Here is a 19,270-nt window from a genome sequence, read left to right as displayed (position 1 = left end):
TGTCGCTCAGTGCTCCGTCTGTTATCAATAGCACATCAGCAACACTCGGGCCAACACAACATGTACGGAATACAATTATACACACTTTCTTCAACACACACTGTATTGCGTACCTCTGGTGACAGCTCACGTGTCGCTCAGTGCTCGTCTGTTATCAATAGCACATCAGCAACACTCGGGCCAACACAACATGTACGGGATACAATTTCTCTCCCCTACAAAATTCTTTCCCTCCAGCTAAAATATCTATGACCCGCGCCCGATTCTCAATCCGTTGTGGTAATTTGTGGTGTCTTGTACTATAATTATACTGGGGGGAGGGGAGGGGAGGGGGGGGGGGAGGAGTTGTTGTACCTTAAATGCAGCTACACGAGTCACATGGTGAGTGATGACACCCCCACCTCGAGTGGATAATACAAAACTCTCCTTGAAAACGAGTTTTGGGGGACTGTTCACCTAAGGTACATTACAATAATAACAGACCCGTAAGAATCAGGGAAGATGGGTGGCGTCTGTCACCTTCAACCATCCAGGAAGAGGGTGCTGGAGGTGCGCACACCCTTCGAATTTTGAAGCGGTCTTAATAAGTCACCCCCCCCCCCCCACCACCACCACCACAGACACACACACACACACACACACACCACCACCACCACCACCACGAAGGTGATGGGGTTTTAGGTTGTTTGCTTTTTTAAACATATTTTCCGAGAGAGTATAACAGGGAACGCCCAATAAACTTCACTAACCAGTCTATACCCCACTATTCGCAGCATAATGTCCTTGTAAGGAAATAATTTTGTGTTTCTCACAAGACTTGCCTGGGGCGGATCTGGGGGGGGGGGGGGGGGTGTCCAAGGTGTCCGGACCCCACCCCACCCCCTCAAATTTGAGAAGTGCCCCTTTTATTTAGGATTTTTAGGTTTTTTTACAAATTTATTTAGTCTTTTTAAATTATTATAATTAAAAAAAACCCCTCTAATTATACCAAAGAAAATCCATGTGAACCGTGTGTAACTTTTCAATAGTGCCTTTTCATAATGTTATGGTGCCCTTTTTGTCTTGGACCCCTCCTCATCAGAAAAGCTGGATCTGCGCCAGACACACACACACACACACACACACACACACACGCACACACATGGGAGCCAGTACGCCTATTATATAAGACCCTATCTATCCTGCAGCCAATGGACATTATTTATTACATACCGGCCTCGGTGGCGTCGTGGCAGGCCATCGGTCTACAGGCTGGTAGGTACTGGGTTCGGATCCCAGTCGAGGCATGGGATTTTTAATCCAGATACCGACTCCAAACCCTGAGTGAGTGCTCCGCAAGGCTCAATGGGTAGGTGTAAACCACTTGCACCGACCAGTGATCCATAACTGGTTCAACAAAGGCCATGGTTTGTGCTATCCTGCCTGTGGGAAGCGCAAATAAAAGATCCCTTGCTTCCTGTCGTAAAAGAGTAGCCTATGTGGCGACAGCGGGTTTCCTCTGAAAACAGTGTCAGAATGACCATATGTTTGACGTCCAATAGCCGATGATAAGATAAAAAATCAATGTGCTCTAGCGGCGTCGTTAAATAAAACAAACTTTACTTTTTATTTATTATATACTAGAAAGGAAAAAAAAAGGTCAAAACTTATTGTTTTAAAATGACTAATTATGTTATTAGGGTGCCAGGAAATCACAATTCAGGCCATCTAAATTTCAAAATTGCCCGTGTTGGTATGCCTCAGAAAACCACTTAATTGCTCGGGCGCAATGCACTTCTTGCCTTGAAAGTTGTACCTATATGTATTATGTCTTGTTTTAAAAAAAAAAAAAATCTGAATCAATAGGACAACAGGTGATGAATGGAGCACAATCATTTTAATGACCGAGTCGTTTACTTTCCGAACTCTCCTCTTTCTGTTTCTGTAAAACCATTGAACATAAGATATAAAATAGATAAAAAAAACTTTTTAAAAATAAATATAAAACATGAAATGTAGCCTTACAGAAAAATAAACATTCGTTCTATCTTACATATTCGGGTTTTCACCCAGCGCAGCGAAATTACACATGTCTGCCACAAGTTAAGACATTTGGAAGGAAAACAAAATGTATCAACTATCCGAGTAACTATGTAAAGTAACACACACACACACAAATCCCAACAATTTCATATACGCTTCAGTTTACTTGATTGTCAGAAACATTTTTATTGGTCCGCTCTTGACAACTCCAGCCAGTTCAATTCAATTGATCTCTTTGCTGTAGCCCATAAAATAAAGATAAGTTTAAATAATAATAATAATAAGTTGACCGGTAAAACAATCTAAAATCAAACTGCTTGTAGGACTCTCTCTCTCTCTCTCTCTCTCTCTCTCTCTCTCTCTCTCTCTCTCTCTCTCTCTCTCTCTCTCTCTCTCTCTCTCTCCTTTTAGGTCTCACTACACAGATCACTTCCGGGTGAGAGTTCACTGATCACGGTTCACTATAGTTCCTAATTGTGACACTTGTTATGGTTCACATATTCACTTCTAGGAACTGGTGAAGAATTAAAACAATATGTATGCTTAATGGTACGCCTTCTGGCTGTATTTTGCCCATGTCATTTTGTGATATTGAGCATCGACCTTTTGGGACATGGGTGTATAGCGCAAGAGACAGCCGGAGTGAATCGGTTAACGAAGCACGGGTACTACAGCCAGATGCGGTCATATAGCAAAAAACTGAGACGGAAATGTTCTCAATTTTGGAGTGACAATAAATGCTTGTATAATGTATGTTCGCAATGGTGTATGTTGTTAGTGCCAACGAGAACCCGTTCTATTGGCAATGTTCGCTTGAAGTTGAGCAATTTAACATGGGTTTCAATGGCAGATGACATCTGTGTAGTGAGACCTAACGACCGAATCGACGTTTGCACAAATATGACGTCATGAACAATGACCACTGGTTCTGGATCGGAATTTCAAAATGTAGCGCTAAACTTGTATTGCATTTGTCAAAGTGGGTAATGGCTTTTTTTCTTATCAAACTTGGCATCAGGTAGGATTTTGTTTTTTATAATTTTTTAAAATATATATTCCGTTCTTATTTACTTTTGGTGAACCGTCTAAATTTACTTCAAAAAATTATATTTTAAATGGAATTATAGTGCAAGACACGAGAAATGCAACATACGGAATACATTAAAGTAGGTATAATTGTATTAGTAGTAGTCAAATTATACACACTTTATAAAGCACGCACTGTATTACGTACCCGTAGAGTCAGCTCGAGTGGCCTCTAGCGCCGTTCAGTTATGGCTAGCGCTAGAGGACACCCGACCTACCACCACGGATATGGGATACAGTTACACTTCGTACAACACACACTGTATTGCGTACCTCTGGTGACAGCTCACGTGTAGCTCGGTGCTCGTCCGTTATCAATAGCACATCAGCAACACTCGGGCCAACACAACATGTGCGGCATACAATTATACACACTTTCTACAACACACACTGTATTGCGTACCTCTGGTCACAGGTCACGTGTCGCTCAGTGCTCGTCCGTTATCAATAGCACATCAGCAACACTCGGGCCAACACATGTACGGGATACAATTATACACACTTTCTACAACACACACTGTATTGCGTACCTCTGGTGACAGCTCACGTGTCGCTCAGTGCTCGCCTGTTATCAATAGCACATCAGCAACACTCGGGCCAACACAACATGTACGGGATACAATTATACACACTTTCTACAACACATACTGTATTGCGTACCTCTGGTGACAGCTCACGTGTCGCTCGGTGCTCGTCTGTTATCAATAGCACATCAGCAACACACGGGCCAACACAACATGTACGGGATACAACTATACACACTTTCTACAACACACACTGTATTGCGTACCTCTGGTGACAGCTCACGTGTCGCTCGGTGCTCGTCCGTTATCAATAGCACATCAGCAACACTCGGGCCAACACAACATGTACGGGATATAGCACATCAGCAACACTCGGGCCAACACAACATGTACGGGATACAATTATACACACTTTCTACAACACACAGTGTATTGCGTACCTCTGGTCACAGGTCACGTGTCGCTCAGTGCTCCGTCTGTTATCAATAGCACATCAGCAACACACGGGCCAACACAACATGTACGGAATACAATTATACACACTTTCTACAACACACACTGTATTGCGTACCTCTGGTCACAGCTCACGTGTCGCTCAGTGCTCGTCCGTTATCAATAGCACATCAGCAACACTCGGGCCAACACAACATGTACGGGATACAATTATACACACTTTCTACAACACACAGTGTATTGCGTACCTCTGGTCACAGGTCACGTGTCGCTCAGTGCTCCGTCTGTTATCAATAGCACATCAGCAACACTCGGGCCAACACAACATGTACGGAATACAATTATACACACTTTCTTCAACACACACTGTATTGCGTACCTCTGGTGACAGCTCACGTGTCGCTCAGTGCTCGTCTGTTATCAATAGCACATCAGCAACACTCGGGCCAACACAACATGTACGGGATACAATTATACACACTTTCTACAACACACAGTGTATTGCGTACCTCTGGTCACAGGTCACGTGTCGCTCAGTGCTCCGTCTTGGCCAAGTTATCAAAAGCGGACACTGCTATTCACATAAGGAAATTTGACAGTGACAAGGGGAAAACTTTCCCCACCAAGCGAGGTATTGTCCTTAGTCTTAAACAGTGGATCGAACTGTGTGGATGAACCCACAGATCAGACGGATGCTGCCTGTGAAACAGATGCTGTCTGGGATGAGGAAGATTGCTATTCGAGACGTTACGTGTTCTGTCATCGTCCCGAAATGAGACATTTCTATGCCCGGATGCTGACATATGCTCGGTGGCCCATACAATTACGTCAAAAACCAAAAGAACTTGCCAAGGCCGGTTTCTACTACACGGGAGATCACGATGCCGTCGTCTGTTACTGTTGCGGACTTCGCGTCTACCGATGGAAGAAGACAGACGACCCAGTAATGGAACATTACAGACTCTCTCCAAGATGTCCTTATGTGAACAATGTGTTCAGACATTAAATGTTTTAGACACTTGTTTTCTATGTTTTCATGTTGTATGTTGTGAATAAAACCGTGAATAACAGGTTTTGCTTTCTTATTTATGTCCTGGGTCCATGAGTGTGTCTCTGGACGTGTCCCTATGGTAGTAACACTGGTAAAGGGTAATATTTTGGTAACGATTATTTTTGGGAGCTCGCACGATGAGATTTGGGAGGAGGGACACTGGTCATACGTATCACACACACATTCAAACATTCCTGTACCATATCTTTATGCGTCATAAGGTATATAAGTAAAATAGTTTTGGAAAACTCGTCATTTGAGGTAGAACTTTCAGAGGAGCAACATGTCAGACCAGTACAAGTTATATGTACCCGACGTGGATAAGTGGACCCGTTTCTATAAACTGCAGGCACAAGGTAAACTTCAACCCCACTTCGAAATTCAACGTGGTGGGGAAAGTCAGATCATGTACAGTGTGGATCGATGTCTAGAACTCTACGATCCCACGTGGAAAAAAGAAAAAGAGGAACAAAACAAGTCCCCGACACCCAAAGTCGTCATGGTCTCCCCAACACAACAAGTGGTAGAGCAAGCCAAAGCCGATCTGAAACGGAAACAACAACAACAACAACAAAGTGGTACGGGTTGGAAAGCCCCGAAACGGCAGAAGCATTTCTAAATAAGCTATAAAAGGAACTATGTGGGTCAGATATCGTCATTTCATTTAGAGTCGTCATGCAGAGCACATGTTCAGAATGTGGTTTCACATTCTCGAGGAGAGACGCCATTGACAAGAGGTATCTCCTTGACGATGGTATTACCAGTCTCAGTTATGGCCACTGGAGAATTTCTCAGAATGCCTGAAAACTATAAATAGGGGTAAACACGTTAATACCAAGTCATTTGTGACTTGCCTATCAAGCTGTCAACATCATGGGGAAGAGCTCCTGTCCCGAGTGTGGAAGGTTGTTTACCAGAGAAGATAATATGAGGAGACATAGATCTTCTTTTCACTTATCTCATCCTCCTCCTCCACCTCCTCCTCCTCCTCCACCTCCTCCACCTCCTCCTCCTCCTCCTCCTCCTCCACCTCCTCCTCCTCCTCCTCCTCCTCCTCCCCCCACCTCCTCCTCCTCCTCCACCTCCTCCTCCTCCTCCTCCTCCTCCTCCTCCTCCACCTCCTCCTCCACAGCAGCAGCAGCAGCAGCAGCAGCAACAGCAGCAGCAGCAGCAGCAGCAGCAGCAGCAGCAGCAGCAGCAGCAGCAGCAACATCAACAGCAACAGCAGCAGCAGCAGCAGCAGCAGCCACCACCACCACCACCACAGCAGCAGCAGCAGCAGCAACAGCAGCAGCAGCAGCAGCAGCCCCTAAGATTGTTACATCCGTTCACCATGATCGTGTCGGGACCCACTTCGTGTGGAAAGACATTTTTGTTGTACAAATTGTTGAGAGATGGTAAAATCCAGCCGCCTCCCCAGCGCGTCATCTGGCTCTACAAACGATGGCAACCCCTCTATGATACGATCAAAATGGTTGCTCGAGTGAAATTTGTTCAAGGTATACCCAAGAATTTGGAAAAGGATCGTTATTTGGATTCGAGAGTCAGAAATCTCATCGTGTTGGACGACTTGATGTCTACAGCTGGAAAAGACCCTCGCATCACCGACCTGTTCACAGAAGGAAGTCACCACAGAAACCTCTCTGTGATTGCCATCAACCAGAACTTGTATCACAGCAAGGACCCGACACAGAGAAGAAACTGCCATTATCTAGCGCTGTTCAACAACCCCATCGACAAGCAGCAAGTCCTAACCTTGGCACAGCAGATGTATCCTGGAAATACTCGTCATTTCATGCATCAGTTTGAGGAAGCTACCCACAGGCCCTACGGATATCTCTTGGTGGACTTGAAACCGACCACGCCCGAACATTGGCGTCTTCGACCTAATGGTTTAGAGACGGGGCCGTCCGAATGGTATAAAAGCACGAACGTAACGGCGAATGTCTCAGAAGAGTTGCAGCCACCGACGAAGAAAGAGCTCTACATGCAAATCATGCAAAGAAACGCATTCAAGAGAAAACTACCAGGCATACCCGCCTACGAAAGTGACGACGAAGAAGATGATGAGGTAGAACCCCATCTGAAAAAAGTCAAGAGGATGCAGTCTTGCGATACGTGTGGTCTGGTCTTTAAAGACGGAAGCGACTTGCAGCGACACGTGAAAACGTGCGAGGAGGGAAATGGAGAGCTGTCGCCCGACCTGGAAAACGAAGGCATTCGTCTCATGGTGGAACGTGTATTCGACATCAATCGTGACTATCTCCAAAACAAGAGGAAACGCTACGAAGAAAAAAACATGTCCCAAGATGCCATTGAAAGAAACATGAAGACATTGCAATGGAAGTTATTTAAAGACACGTACTCTCGCTTCCTGTCCTATATGCATTACTTTGACAAAGGCCCCCCAACACCAGAAAAATTTTACAGTTTGTGAATCCAGACAAAGGTGTGAGACCACAGATTCGTTCTAAATTAAATCAGTATCGTTCCTGGATCGGCGAATATTTGGATGAACAAGACGACGATACCGATGATGAGGAGGACGACGATGATGAAGAGAAATGAACACTCATATTATTCACATGTCGCCCTTAAGGCCTCTCGATGTAACCCAATGTGTGTCCATTTTATATATGTGTCAGTGATTTGTAATTTAGAAATAAATGAAAAACCAAAACATTGCGTTTGTTTTTTGTGTTTTTTACTCTATGACTAGATTTGTGATTGGATATTACTACCGCTACTTTATAGTAGCAAGAGCTGTGTGTACAAGACAGAACATACCACGATCTTTGATATACCAGACATAATACACTAGTTGGCTATAGCTTAATGGGCCACCGACGGGGATCGATCCCAGACCTACCGCACATCAAGAGAACACTGAGTTACCAGGAATTATTTTTGTAACATTTAAAAATAACCCATTGGCACCCCTACTGGCTCGTAGTGTGCAGAGATACGTTTTTAGATTAGGTCAAAGGTGTTGTCATACATCAGACCTAGTATTTCGCATAAAATAGTACATTATGTTCATGCGATAGTGTAAATACAGATATCTGTCAGATATACATGTTTATTTGTGTGACGAGCAATTCCTTAGAAATTTCCGATCACAAGGTTAATATTTATATACGTGCTTATTTACATTGTCACCTGAACTATACGTGTGTGTGTGAACGTCATCGACATCAGTAATAATAATTTAAATATTTCATATATTATACTTTAAAAAAACTAGTCTTGAGTATATATTTTAAATTGATATTTTAAATTATTAATATTGCTCGTCATTCTTTTATTTCAATATCACAATCTACTGAATGTAAAACATTTTTTTTTGTATATGAACACAATGAAAGGGGATTGTTTCAATGAACTGTTACAAAGTATAACATGTGACACGCTTAGCACTGATAGCAGCCAGAGACGGATCCCTGGGGTGTGCAACCTGAGGGGTGCTGTCGAAGTACTGAATGACGTTGACAGTCATTGCGCTCACTATCATTTTGTGTTCGATCATTATCCCATGTTTATATGTTAACTTTAAATTATTTTGTTGAAGTATTAAACTGACACGTAAACGGTGTTGTCTTATCAGTATCGAATACCATTTTAGCATGGGACCCTGGTAAGTCAAGGTACTTAATAATTGTATTAATATATTTTTAAACTGCTTTGTAAATTTATTATAATTATTAATCAAATTTAATTGTTACTTGAACCAACAATGCAGAAAAATATACATATTTGATGTAATCAAAAGTACACACGTGCTTACAATCGGTCTACCCCGCCCACTAAACGAAAAAAACACGATTCGTGTTATTGACTATGTTCAAGAATAGAAGCGTAAAACGTTATAAAAACAAAGTATATAGCTGCAATTTGCTTGGTTGAATTTATATCTTAAAGAAATCAATAAAAAAAACCCTGTTTTTATGAAAAAACATGATTGATTTAGCGGTCAGCAGATTGCTACATAGTGTTTAAAAAATATTGCTTGCAAGGTGGGACAAAATTCTTTTTTGTTTTTTTTAAATAGGTTTGATTATTTCTAATTGTATGGATCTACATCTTAGTTTACGTTTTCAAATTTTAGCGCCCTTATTTGCTTGCATGAAAAAACGATTGACGTGTGACCTTACATTTTTACTGACGTCACTCACTAATGCGTAAACATAAACATGCAGACGACACTTCGATAGATATTTTGGGCATGATCGCCATAAATTACGAAAACTACAAATGTTTTAATTGTCATACGGGTCATGTGTTTTTGACCTATTTTGGTTCATGTGTAGAAAAAAAGCTATTTTTTAAGGTAACAAATAATTGGATATACATAAAAATTTCTTAGCTATTTGACTGTCTACACATCTTACAGACTTAGAACGTAAACAAACGGTAGGTACTTTAAAAAGAGGTGAAATGACACGACTTAATAGAGACAACGACTCAACAGGGGTGAGAGTATAACACGTTTATAATGTTTGAATGACGTCAGTCTTTGAATGACGTTGCATACAAGAACAACTGCTTCCGTGTTTAGAACACTTTCAATGTAAAATTGTTATTTATTTCACCGTGTTTGAAGAAAGAACGATTTTCAAAAAGTATCATTTGTTAAATTTGTCCACCACTGCAAACACATAGATCTTCAAACTAAATCAGTATAAGAAAATTAACTTACTATTTTCAAGTCTTGATCCAGTCGATTTCTAACGGTGACAAAATCTCTCACAATGATCCAAATGAATCTTCTTCTAACAATGACGAAATATCTCAAACGAATAACAATGACGTAGTAGATGTGATCGTTTTCGGCGAGCGAATGACAATGAAACCGTATCTAGCCTTTTTATACTCTTTCGTGTTAGTCTAGGTAGGTCAGGGGCCGGTCTAAGTAGGTCAGGGGCCGGTCTAAGTAGGTCAGGGGCCGGTCTAAGTAGGTCATGGTTAGTCTAAGTAGGTCGGGGTCAGTAGGACGTTGCACACGGTACAGTAGTCCGTGACGTCATCAAGGTTATGGCACCATACAGGCATCATGACGCTATACAGGACGAGGTCACGTGACGTCATCAAGGTCATGGCACCATACAGGCATCATGGCACTATACAGGCCCCCCTACTACTACTGTATTGCGTACCTCTGGTGACAGCTCACGTGTCGCTCAGTGCTCGTCTGTTATCAATAGCACATCAGCAACACTCGGGCCAACACAACATGTACGGGATACAATTTCTCTCCCCTACAAAATTCTTTCCCTCCAGCTAAAATATCTATGACCCGCGCCCGATTCTCAATTCGTTGTGGTAATTTGTGGTGTCTTGTACTATAATTATACTGGGGGGAGGGGAGGGGAGGGGGGGGGGGGAGGAGTTGTTGTACCTTAAATGCAGCTACACGAGTCACATGGTGAGTGATGACACCCCCACCTCGAGTGGATAATACAAAACTCTCCTTGAAAACGAGTTTTGGGGGACTGTTCACCTAAGGTACATTACAATAATAACAGACCCGTAAGAATCAGGGAAGATGGGTGGCGTCTGTCACCTTCAACCATCCAGGAAGAGGGTGCTGGAGGTGCGCACACCCTTCGAATTTTGAAGCGGTCTTAATAAGTCACCCCCCCCCCACCACCACCACCACCACCACACACACACACACACACACACACACACACCACCACCACCACCACCACCACGAAGGTGATGGGGTTTTAGGTTGTTTGCTTTTTTAAACATATTTTCCGAGAGAGTATAACAGGGAACGCCCAATAAACTTCACTAACCAGTCTATACCCCACTATTCGCAGCATAATGTCCTTGTAAGGAAATAATTTTGTGTTTCTCACAAGACTTGCCTGGGGCGGATCTGGGGGGGGGGGGGGGGGGTGTCCAAGGTGTCCGGACCCCACCCCACCCCCTCAAATTTGAGAAGTGCCCCTTTTATTTAGGATTTTTAGGTTTTTTTACAAATTTATTTAGTCTTTTTAAATTATTATAATTAAAAAAAAACCCTCTAATTATACCAAAGAAAATCCATGTGAACCGTGTGTAACTTTTCAATAGTGCCTTTTCATAATGTTATGGTGCCCTTTTTGTCTTGGACCCCTCCTCATCAGAAAAGCTGGATCTGCGCCAGACACACACACACACACACACACACACACACGCACACACATGGGAGCCAGTACGCCTATTATATAAGACCCTATCTATCCTGCAGCCAATGGACATTATTTATTACATACCGGCCTCGGTGGCGTCGTGGCAGGCCATCGGTCTACAGGCTGGTAGGTACTGGGTTCGGATCCCAGTCGAGGCATGGGATTTTTAATCCAGATACCGACTCCAAACCCTGAGTGAGTGCTCCGCAAGGCTCAATGGGTAGGTGTAAACCACTTGCACCGACCAGTGATCCATAACTGGTTCAACAAAGGCCATGGTTTGTGCTATCCTGCCTGTGGGAAGCGCAAATAAAAGATCCCTTGCTTCCTGTCGTAAAAGAGTAGCCTATGTGGCGACAGCGGGTTTCCTCTGAAAACAGTGTCAGAATGACCATATGTTTGACGTCCAATAGCCGATGATAAGATAAAAAATCAATGTGCTCTAGCGGCGTCGTTAAATAAAACAAACTTTACTTTTTATTTATTATATACTAGAAAGGAAAAAAAAAAGGTCAAAACTTATTGTTTTAAAATGACTAATTATGTTATTAGGGTGCCAGGAAATCACAATTCAGGCCATCTAAATTTCAAAATTGCCCGTGTTGGTATGCCTCAGAAAACCACTTAATTGCTCGGGCGCAATGCACTTCTTGCCTTGAAAGTTGTACCTATATGTATTATGTCTTGTTTTAAAAAAAAAAAAAAATCTGAATCAATAGGACAACAGGTGATGAATGGAGCACAATCATTTTAATGACCGAGTCGTTTACTTTCCGAACTCTCCTCTTTCTGTTTCTGTAAAACCATTGAACATAAGATATAAAATAGATAAAAAAAACTTTTTAAAAATAAATATAAAACATGAAATGTAGCCTTACAGAAAAATAAACATTCGTTCTATCTTACATATTCGGGTTTTCACCCAGCGCAGCGAAATTACACATGTCTGCCACAAGTTAAGACATTTGGAAGGAAAACAAAATGTATCAACTATCCGAGTAACTATGTAAAGTAACACACACACACAAAAATCCCAACAATTTCATATACGCTTCAGTTTACTTGATTGTCAGAAACATTTTTAGTGGTCCGCTCTTGACAACTCCAGCCAATTCAATTCAATTGATCTCTTTGCTGTAGCCCATAAAATAAAGATAAGTTTAAATAATAATAATAATAAGTTGACCGGTAAAACAATCTAAAATCAAACTGCTTGTAGGACTCTCTCTCTCTCTCTCTCTCTCTCTCTCTCTCTCTCTCTCTCTCTCTCTCTCTCTCTCTCTCTCTCTCTCTCTCTCTCTCTCTCCTTTTAGGTCTCACTACACAGATCACTTCCGGGTGAGAGTTCACTGATCACGGTTCACTATAGTTCCTAATTGTGACACTTGTTATGGTTCACATATTCACTTCTAGGAACTGGTGAAGAATTAAAACAATATGTATGCTTAATGGTACGCCTTCTGGCTGTATTTTGCCCATGTCATTTTGTGATATTGAGCATCGACCTTTTGGGACATGGGTGTATAGCGCAAGAGACAGCCGGAGTGAATCGGTTAACGAAGCACGGGTACTACAGCCAGATGCGGTCATATAGCAAAAAACTGAGACGGAAATGTTCTCAATTTTGGAGTGACAATAAATGCTTGTATAATGTATGTTCGCAATGGTGTATGTTGTTAGTGCCAACGGGAACCCGTTCTATTGGCAATGTTCGCTTGAAGTTGAGCAATTTAACATGGGTTTCAATGGCAGATGACATCTGTGTAGTGAGACCTAAGACCTATCAGGAATATTGGAGTTACCTCCCGTGTGACTCATGCGCAGTATGTGTAGCAACCGTAGTAAACAATGAACTTAAAAGTTCGTTATTGTAGTTAATACTCGTTTCTTACTCCTTTTAAAAAATAACACATTTAATTAATATAAACTTGATACTGTTATTTATTTAGATATATTATAAAATGATGTTAAATCCTCTTGCTAATCCAAAAGGATTAAAACTTCTATGCGAACTGTGTCAGAAACCAGCATTCATTCAGTGTACCCAGTGTCGTGTTACTTATTACTGGTATGTGAACATTGTGATATTTATTTATAGTTTTGTTATATTTTTATGTCATATTCATTTAAGACTAGTCCGAATCCAAACATAGCGATTGGGTCTGCCTTTGATTAAAGTTACATTCTCTGGTTACTATATTATAAAATCAAATATTTTCAAATATGAAATACAAGCTCAAATGCACTTTTAAGAAACTTGTGTGTGTTCGCTATAAACGGAGATCATCAAAAGTATATGCTCGATTCGTCGCCTGTGCCGCCATAGCTCAGCAAAGCACAAACGACAGCCTGTTGTCAGTTTCAGTTAACACGTGCGTTTGCCGGTTTCAGATTGTAGGGTTTGTCTCATAAAATTAAAAGAGAAATCTTGCGCTGTACGAAGAACGTTCGGTTGAGGATACGGTACTAGAGTCTTTAGTTAAAACCGGTTTGATCTTGACAACGTGTTATCGACAGTCGTACCTTCCTATTTCAGAATTGATATTTTATAAAGTGTTAGTAGAACTTTCAAAGTTTAGTTTGTGTACTAGTAACACATTAATTATGTTTATATTTTTAAAATAAAATATACTAAAGTAGACAATGAACGTTTTCACTTCTTAATTTTACTTGTTAAAATCGACAAATTTAAATAAATATTATTTCGTCTGGAAAGGGTAAAGTTGGGGTGGGGGGGGGTAACAACATCAAAGATAAAGCATATTGATTTAATAATCATCCGACCCCATACAACCATAAATAAAATGTGTTGAGTGCGTCGTATCCTATCCTTCCTTCCATCTGCTGTTGGATGTCTAACATTTGGTAATTTTGACATATAATCTTAGAGAGGAATCGGGTGCAGGGGGAGGGTATTGGAGGTCGAAACCCTTACTTGCCCAAGCTTAAAAAAATTTGAAATGTATTTTTGGGGGGGGTGCATGGCCCCATATAAACTTCGCTCAAGACAGTCTATAATCCCGACCCCGCTGAAATCCCTGCACACGCGCCTTGGAAACCCACTACATTTTTTTTAGCAAGGGATCGTTTATATGTACTATCCCACAACAGGATATCACATACCATGGTCTTTTTGTATACCCGCCGATGGGGATCGATCCTAGACCGCGCATTTCCAAAAAACACCTGTTTAGGTCTTAAGTAATGAATAAAAATAACATATATAGTCTTGAAAAATGTTACGTAAATCGAACACAGTACCCTCTTTCTCTACCCTTAGAGCGTTACATAATTAGTAACACCCCCTTACATGTAACGTGTATGCCAACAGCTGGCCATTGTAAAGATTTCAAGGCAAATACCCCACTCACCGACCCCTGGAAAGGCGTTGTATACCATACCTCTATGGATATAAATATGTTTTGGAGATATGAGACAACCCCTCAATCAAGACAGTTAAATTTGTTCAAAAATTGCAAAATCTCACGTGATCTCTTGTTGGGGAATTCTATAATTGTGATAAGCCAACGAAAACCGAGATCGGTACGAGCCCGTCAAAAGTGTCCCACTTTCTTAATACTGGCTTTGTTTTTGACCTGGATAAGCCAGTGTAGTGAAACCAATGCAGAGTGCGGCATCATATATGCACCAAACACAATAGGATTTTCTGTTCTATATGCTTAAATAATAAAAATATTCCAGGGAATGTAGTTTTAATGTAAGAGTTGAGATACCGGTAGTCATTTAGACTGTATATCGTAGTTTAATATATCTTTGATCATGAATGACACCTAGTGTTTTAATAATATATTTATTGTTTATTTTTATTGCAGTGGAGTGGAACACCAAAAAGCTGATTGGTTAGGAATTCATGAAAAAATATGTCTGAGTTTGATTCCACTCAGACAAACTGTAAGTTTTCTACCTTCGGAGGAAGAACGACAGAAGAGAGAAAATGAATTATTTTTGCAAAAGGTTTGTTATTTAAAACTTGGTTTTGATATATACAGTATTACTTAAAAGGAAGACCTGTGTTTAATACAGCCACTTAGTTTTGTTTCATCAGGGTTAGAACTCGTAAAGGTTTTCAAAACATTTATGGTAGATATTCTTAAGCAGTTTCCATTATTATTCATCACTGATTGAAATGATGTCTGATGATTTTGACCGTGTACATGTACATGTTTTTGAAAACTTTTTAACAAAAGTACTTCATCATTTAGATGAAAGCAATCACTTGCAGGCCTTACACATGCTACAAATTATAGGAATACATATAAGTCACTTCTCTCTCAAACTTTGAAAGACAAAGTTTTTAACTGAAGGGAGACTTGATTTTTTAAATCGTAACACATGTAATAAAATACAAAAAAGGAAGTTATATTAACATAACATTATTTTATAATTTCTACATCTTTATTTGTACCGGCATGTTGAATTGATTCATTATGAGAAAGTGTGTGTGAAACTTTTCTCCAACAAATTAGGTGTAATTTATGAAAACATAATGCACATAAATATGGAAATATGTTCATCTACCATTTGAATGATCAAGCCGCGACCAAAGACTTATATTTTGGCGAATCAGTCGGTGTACAAATAACTTCCTCAAAAACTATTTAGTCTACTTCAATAATGATTTCATCATTATTCTATTTCTAAACGAGACCCCTTAATGTCCAAAAATAATTGCTCTGTTCTTGTATATTTGTCTTTCTCATGTAAAACAGTTACAAATTATGTAAATTATAGTTTACAATCATAACAAAATTGTAATAAAGAACGTGGTCATATCTGCTGTTCTTTTGAGGGGTGATATTAACTACTAGTGTTTCTAATCATTTAATACTTAACAATAACAGAAGAATCACTTGGCACTAATAAAATTGCACCACATACTATTTATAATTCTGTGATTGAAAAAACATATCAGAGCTTTCGACTGGCCATTAAATTTAGCTATGGGTCACAAAATCTATACTCTTTGTGATCAAGTAACAGTATTATATTAGTGCAAAAAAAGTGGTTTAGGAACATGTTTTCATTCTGAAAATAAAATTTAAAAATATTTGATGTATATACAAAATAAACAGAAGAATTACTCAGTTATTCACTTCAAGAGTGAATAGCTGCTAATCATGTTTTACTTGTAGTGCCAGACACGACCATGGTCTAGCTGGGCTGGACGAGTCTGTCTGAGCCCCTCACAGGATTTTGAAGGTGTATAAGGGAGTTGCTTCGAACTCTCACATACTTAAAATTCATTATTATTTATGAATAGGTGTTTGTCAAGTTCTTCACCAATCATCCACAATTGAACAATGCAAGTGTCAGTTCAGTGTTTTTGCATAATGACATCAATTTCGCCTCACAGCTAGGTTATTGACACGGTGAAGTGAAGCTCACTTTGCCAGCTTGCATGAGCCCTAGTTGATGTGACATCTGTTGGCTGTATATGCATACTCCTGGTGGGTGCCATTGGTGGGGCAGGATATGCTAACCTTTTGTGAACACTGGATATCATCACTGTTTGTTCATGAGTGCATGTCACCTCAACTGTTTAAATTTACAATCAGCTGTTTTATGCAGGTTTAGATTTGTCAGATCAGTTTAGTGAGTGGCAGTCCTCCTGCAGGCAACTTAGTAAAGATGTGTATATCAACCTGGTAAGAGGCAATCATCTTACTGTTAAAACACACCTGACAGTCACTTACAGCAGCAGTCATCATATATTGGTCAAAAATTCTTTCAACTGTGCCTAATTGTGCAGAGATAAAATGTTGATGGTTTTAGTGTTCAGATTAATTAAATGAACAATTTCTTAATTTAAAACACAATGAATATCCTGTTAGAATGCATTTCAGTTGAATGAGATTTGAATATTATTATTAAATAATGTTTCAGTGTCACATGATAGACTTGACAAGGACAACTGGACAAAAGCTGTTGTTTGAAGGGAAGCATGAGCAAGCAGTACCAGCTGCCATGCAGTCACTGAGATTTGCCATCGATGTCCACGGGCTTACCAGCATTGAACTCGTTCCTTCTTACCTCATTCTTGGAGAAGCCAGCATAGGTAAGCAGAGGACTATATATAGAGGTTTAGCCATTTTCATATAGGCCTAGGTCTTACTACATGAATGCCATCTGCAATTCATGTTAAATTGCCCAACTTCAAATCAAGATTGCTACTAGAATGGGTTCTCGTTGGCCATAACAACAAGTATCATTCCAAAGATTTATTATATCTTCATTTGGTTTTACTCCAGAATTGAGAAGATTTACATCTTGGTGTTTTGGTGTACAGGAACCGATTCACAATGGCCATCTGTTCTGCTGTACACCCATTCCCCTAAAAATCAACATTATCTATAACATAATATACAAGGCCATTTTAACAGTTTCCCATCTTTCTGACTTCTTCTCCCATATGATTTGTACTGCCGACAGCCTTCTTTGTATTTATCTAATGCTGCAGTTTGTAAGTATCTTTTTGCACTCGGGTCCAGTCGAATACATTACACACATCATTGTGTATATATTGTGTAAATAATGTGGGCAAAATTCGGCCAGAGGGATTGCTATTAAAAACATACAAATCCTTTTAAGTTTTCCCCAGTTACTATGTAGAATTAAGTGAATATGTTAATCATAACATATGCAATGGAGTGTGATGATCCATGGAGTCTTTGTTTTAAAAGTTATCTAACAAGCAAAAGTGATTTGGATACGTTTTTAAATATCATCAAAAAATCAGGTTCCAACGAAAACCTATAAATTTACAACCTTTTCATTACCTAAAAACAGCCAGTCGTATCTTTAAATTGTTATGACACATATGGTTGTTATTAATGTGTGTTATCAAAAATAACAAAGGATGTTCTCACCAATGAGTGTGTAAAAAAATTAATGTGTTGCAAATTTAATGATGTAATATGCATTGATGAACAGTCTCATACCAGAGTAAAAGAAAAGACTGACATGGTGTCTAATTAGGTATGACTGTAAACAAATTGTTGTTTTTATGTCTGTTGGGTGAGTTTAGTTTGTCATATAGGATTGTGTTTGAAATATTATGATACCTTTGACTTCTTACTACTGCTGATAACTTGGTAAAACAAAAGAGTGTCATTTCACTGTCTAGATTAGGGTCTGAATTGTGTAGTGAAACATGTACAGTAGTCATTTTGTGGGTGAGCTGAAGGTATATTTGTGTATAGGAGGTGGGTGAGCTTTGGATCAGTAAAGTGGTGAATTTTAGTGCTGTTTGTCATACATGTATGTTTATGGTATGGGTACAACAATGTAGGTGAGAAGGATGGGTGTGGAGGGCAGGTGACATTCTATCTACGTAAAGGTAAAGGTAAAGGTGAATGACGTGTAAATTTGGATAAGTGTTACGTAGGGGTGAGTGTTGGAAGAAGGTAAGATTTATATTGGGGTGAATGTTTTGTTATGGCTAAATACTTTTTGTTCCTGTTAGATATCGTGGTATATACTTAAAACTTGAGCATTTTTCTTTTAATCTTTGACCCTTTGATGTTTGTGAACGATACAGGTGCAATTTTTCACTCATCTAATTTGGCTGTTTTTTGCTGCTCATTGATTGGTAACAGGTCATTATATTCATTTCACTAAACAAGACAGCACATTCCACAATCTTTGATATTTCAGTAATGTGGCACTGCATGGTTAATAGAAAATGAGTCAGCCATGAGTAAATAGAATCGGGTGGGGAGGGGGGTAAGTGGATATCAGTGCATTGGCAGGTTTGGTCTAGATATGTTACATTTGGGAGAAATTTTAGGTGTGGGTTAGATATATTAGTGTCAGGGTTTCTGCCAGAGGGTAAAATGGGTATGGCCCTTACCCAAATATTTTTGCTGATTTTTTTTTAAAAGTTAACTTTTTGACACAGTTAATTACTCTTATCCTTACTGTATGCTTTTCTTAACCAT

General features: G+C 39.9%; 1 protein-coding gene across 2 annotated transcripts in view; it reads left to right on the top strand.

Moving 5' to 3' along the window:
• The first annotated feature begins 2,853 nt into the window (after positions 1–2,853).
• LOC121389914 (zinc finger MYND domain-containing protein 12-like) overlaps positions 2,854–19,270 on the top strand; it is a 39,572-nt gene continuing 23,155 nt past the window's right edge. Inside the window, exons 1-3 of one of the 2 annotated variants that reach the window (XM_041521572.1) lie at positions 2,854–3,040; positions 15,146–15,287; positions 17,217–17,388. In XM_041521572.1, the coding sequence (XP_041377506.1) occupies positions 2,931–3,040; positions 15,146–15,287; positions 17,217–17,388 (424 nt within the window). In that variant the 5' untranslated portion in view covers positions 2,854–2,930. Of the gene's footprint in view, positions 3,041–13,130; positions 13,381–15,145; positions 15,288–17,216; positions 17,389–19,270 lie in introns of those variants that run through there. The other variant, XM_041521574.1, reaches the window with a different exon arrangement.

The sequence above is a fragment of the Gigantopelta aegis genome, chromosome 15 (genome assembly GCF_016097555.1).
Source record: "Gigantopelta aegis isolate Gae_Host chromosome 15, Gae_host_genome, whole genome shotgun sequence".
In the NCBI taxonomy this organism is placed as follows: Eukaryota; Metazoa; Mollusca; class Gastropoda; order Neomphalida; family Peltospiridae; genus Gigantopelta; species Gigantopelta aegis.
This window is presented reverse-complemented; position numbering and strand designations above follow the sequence as displayed.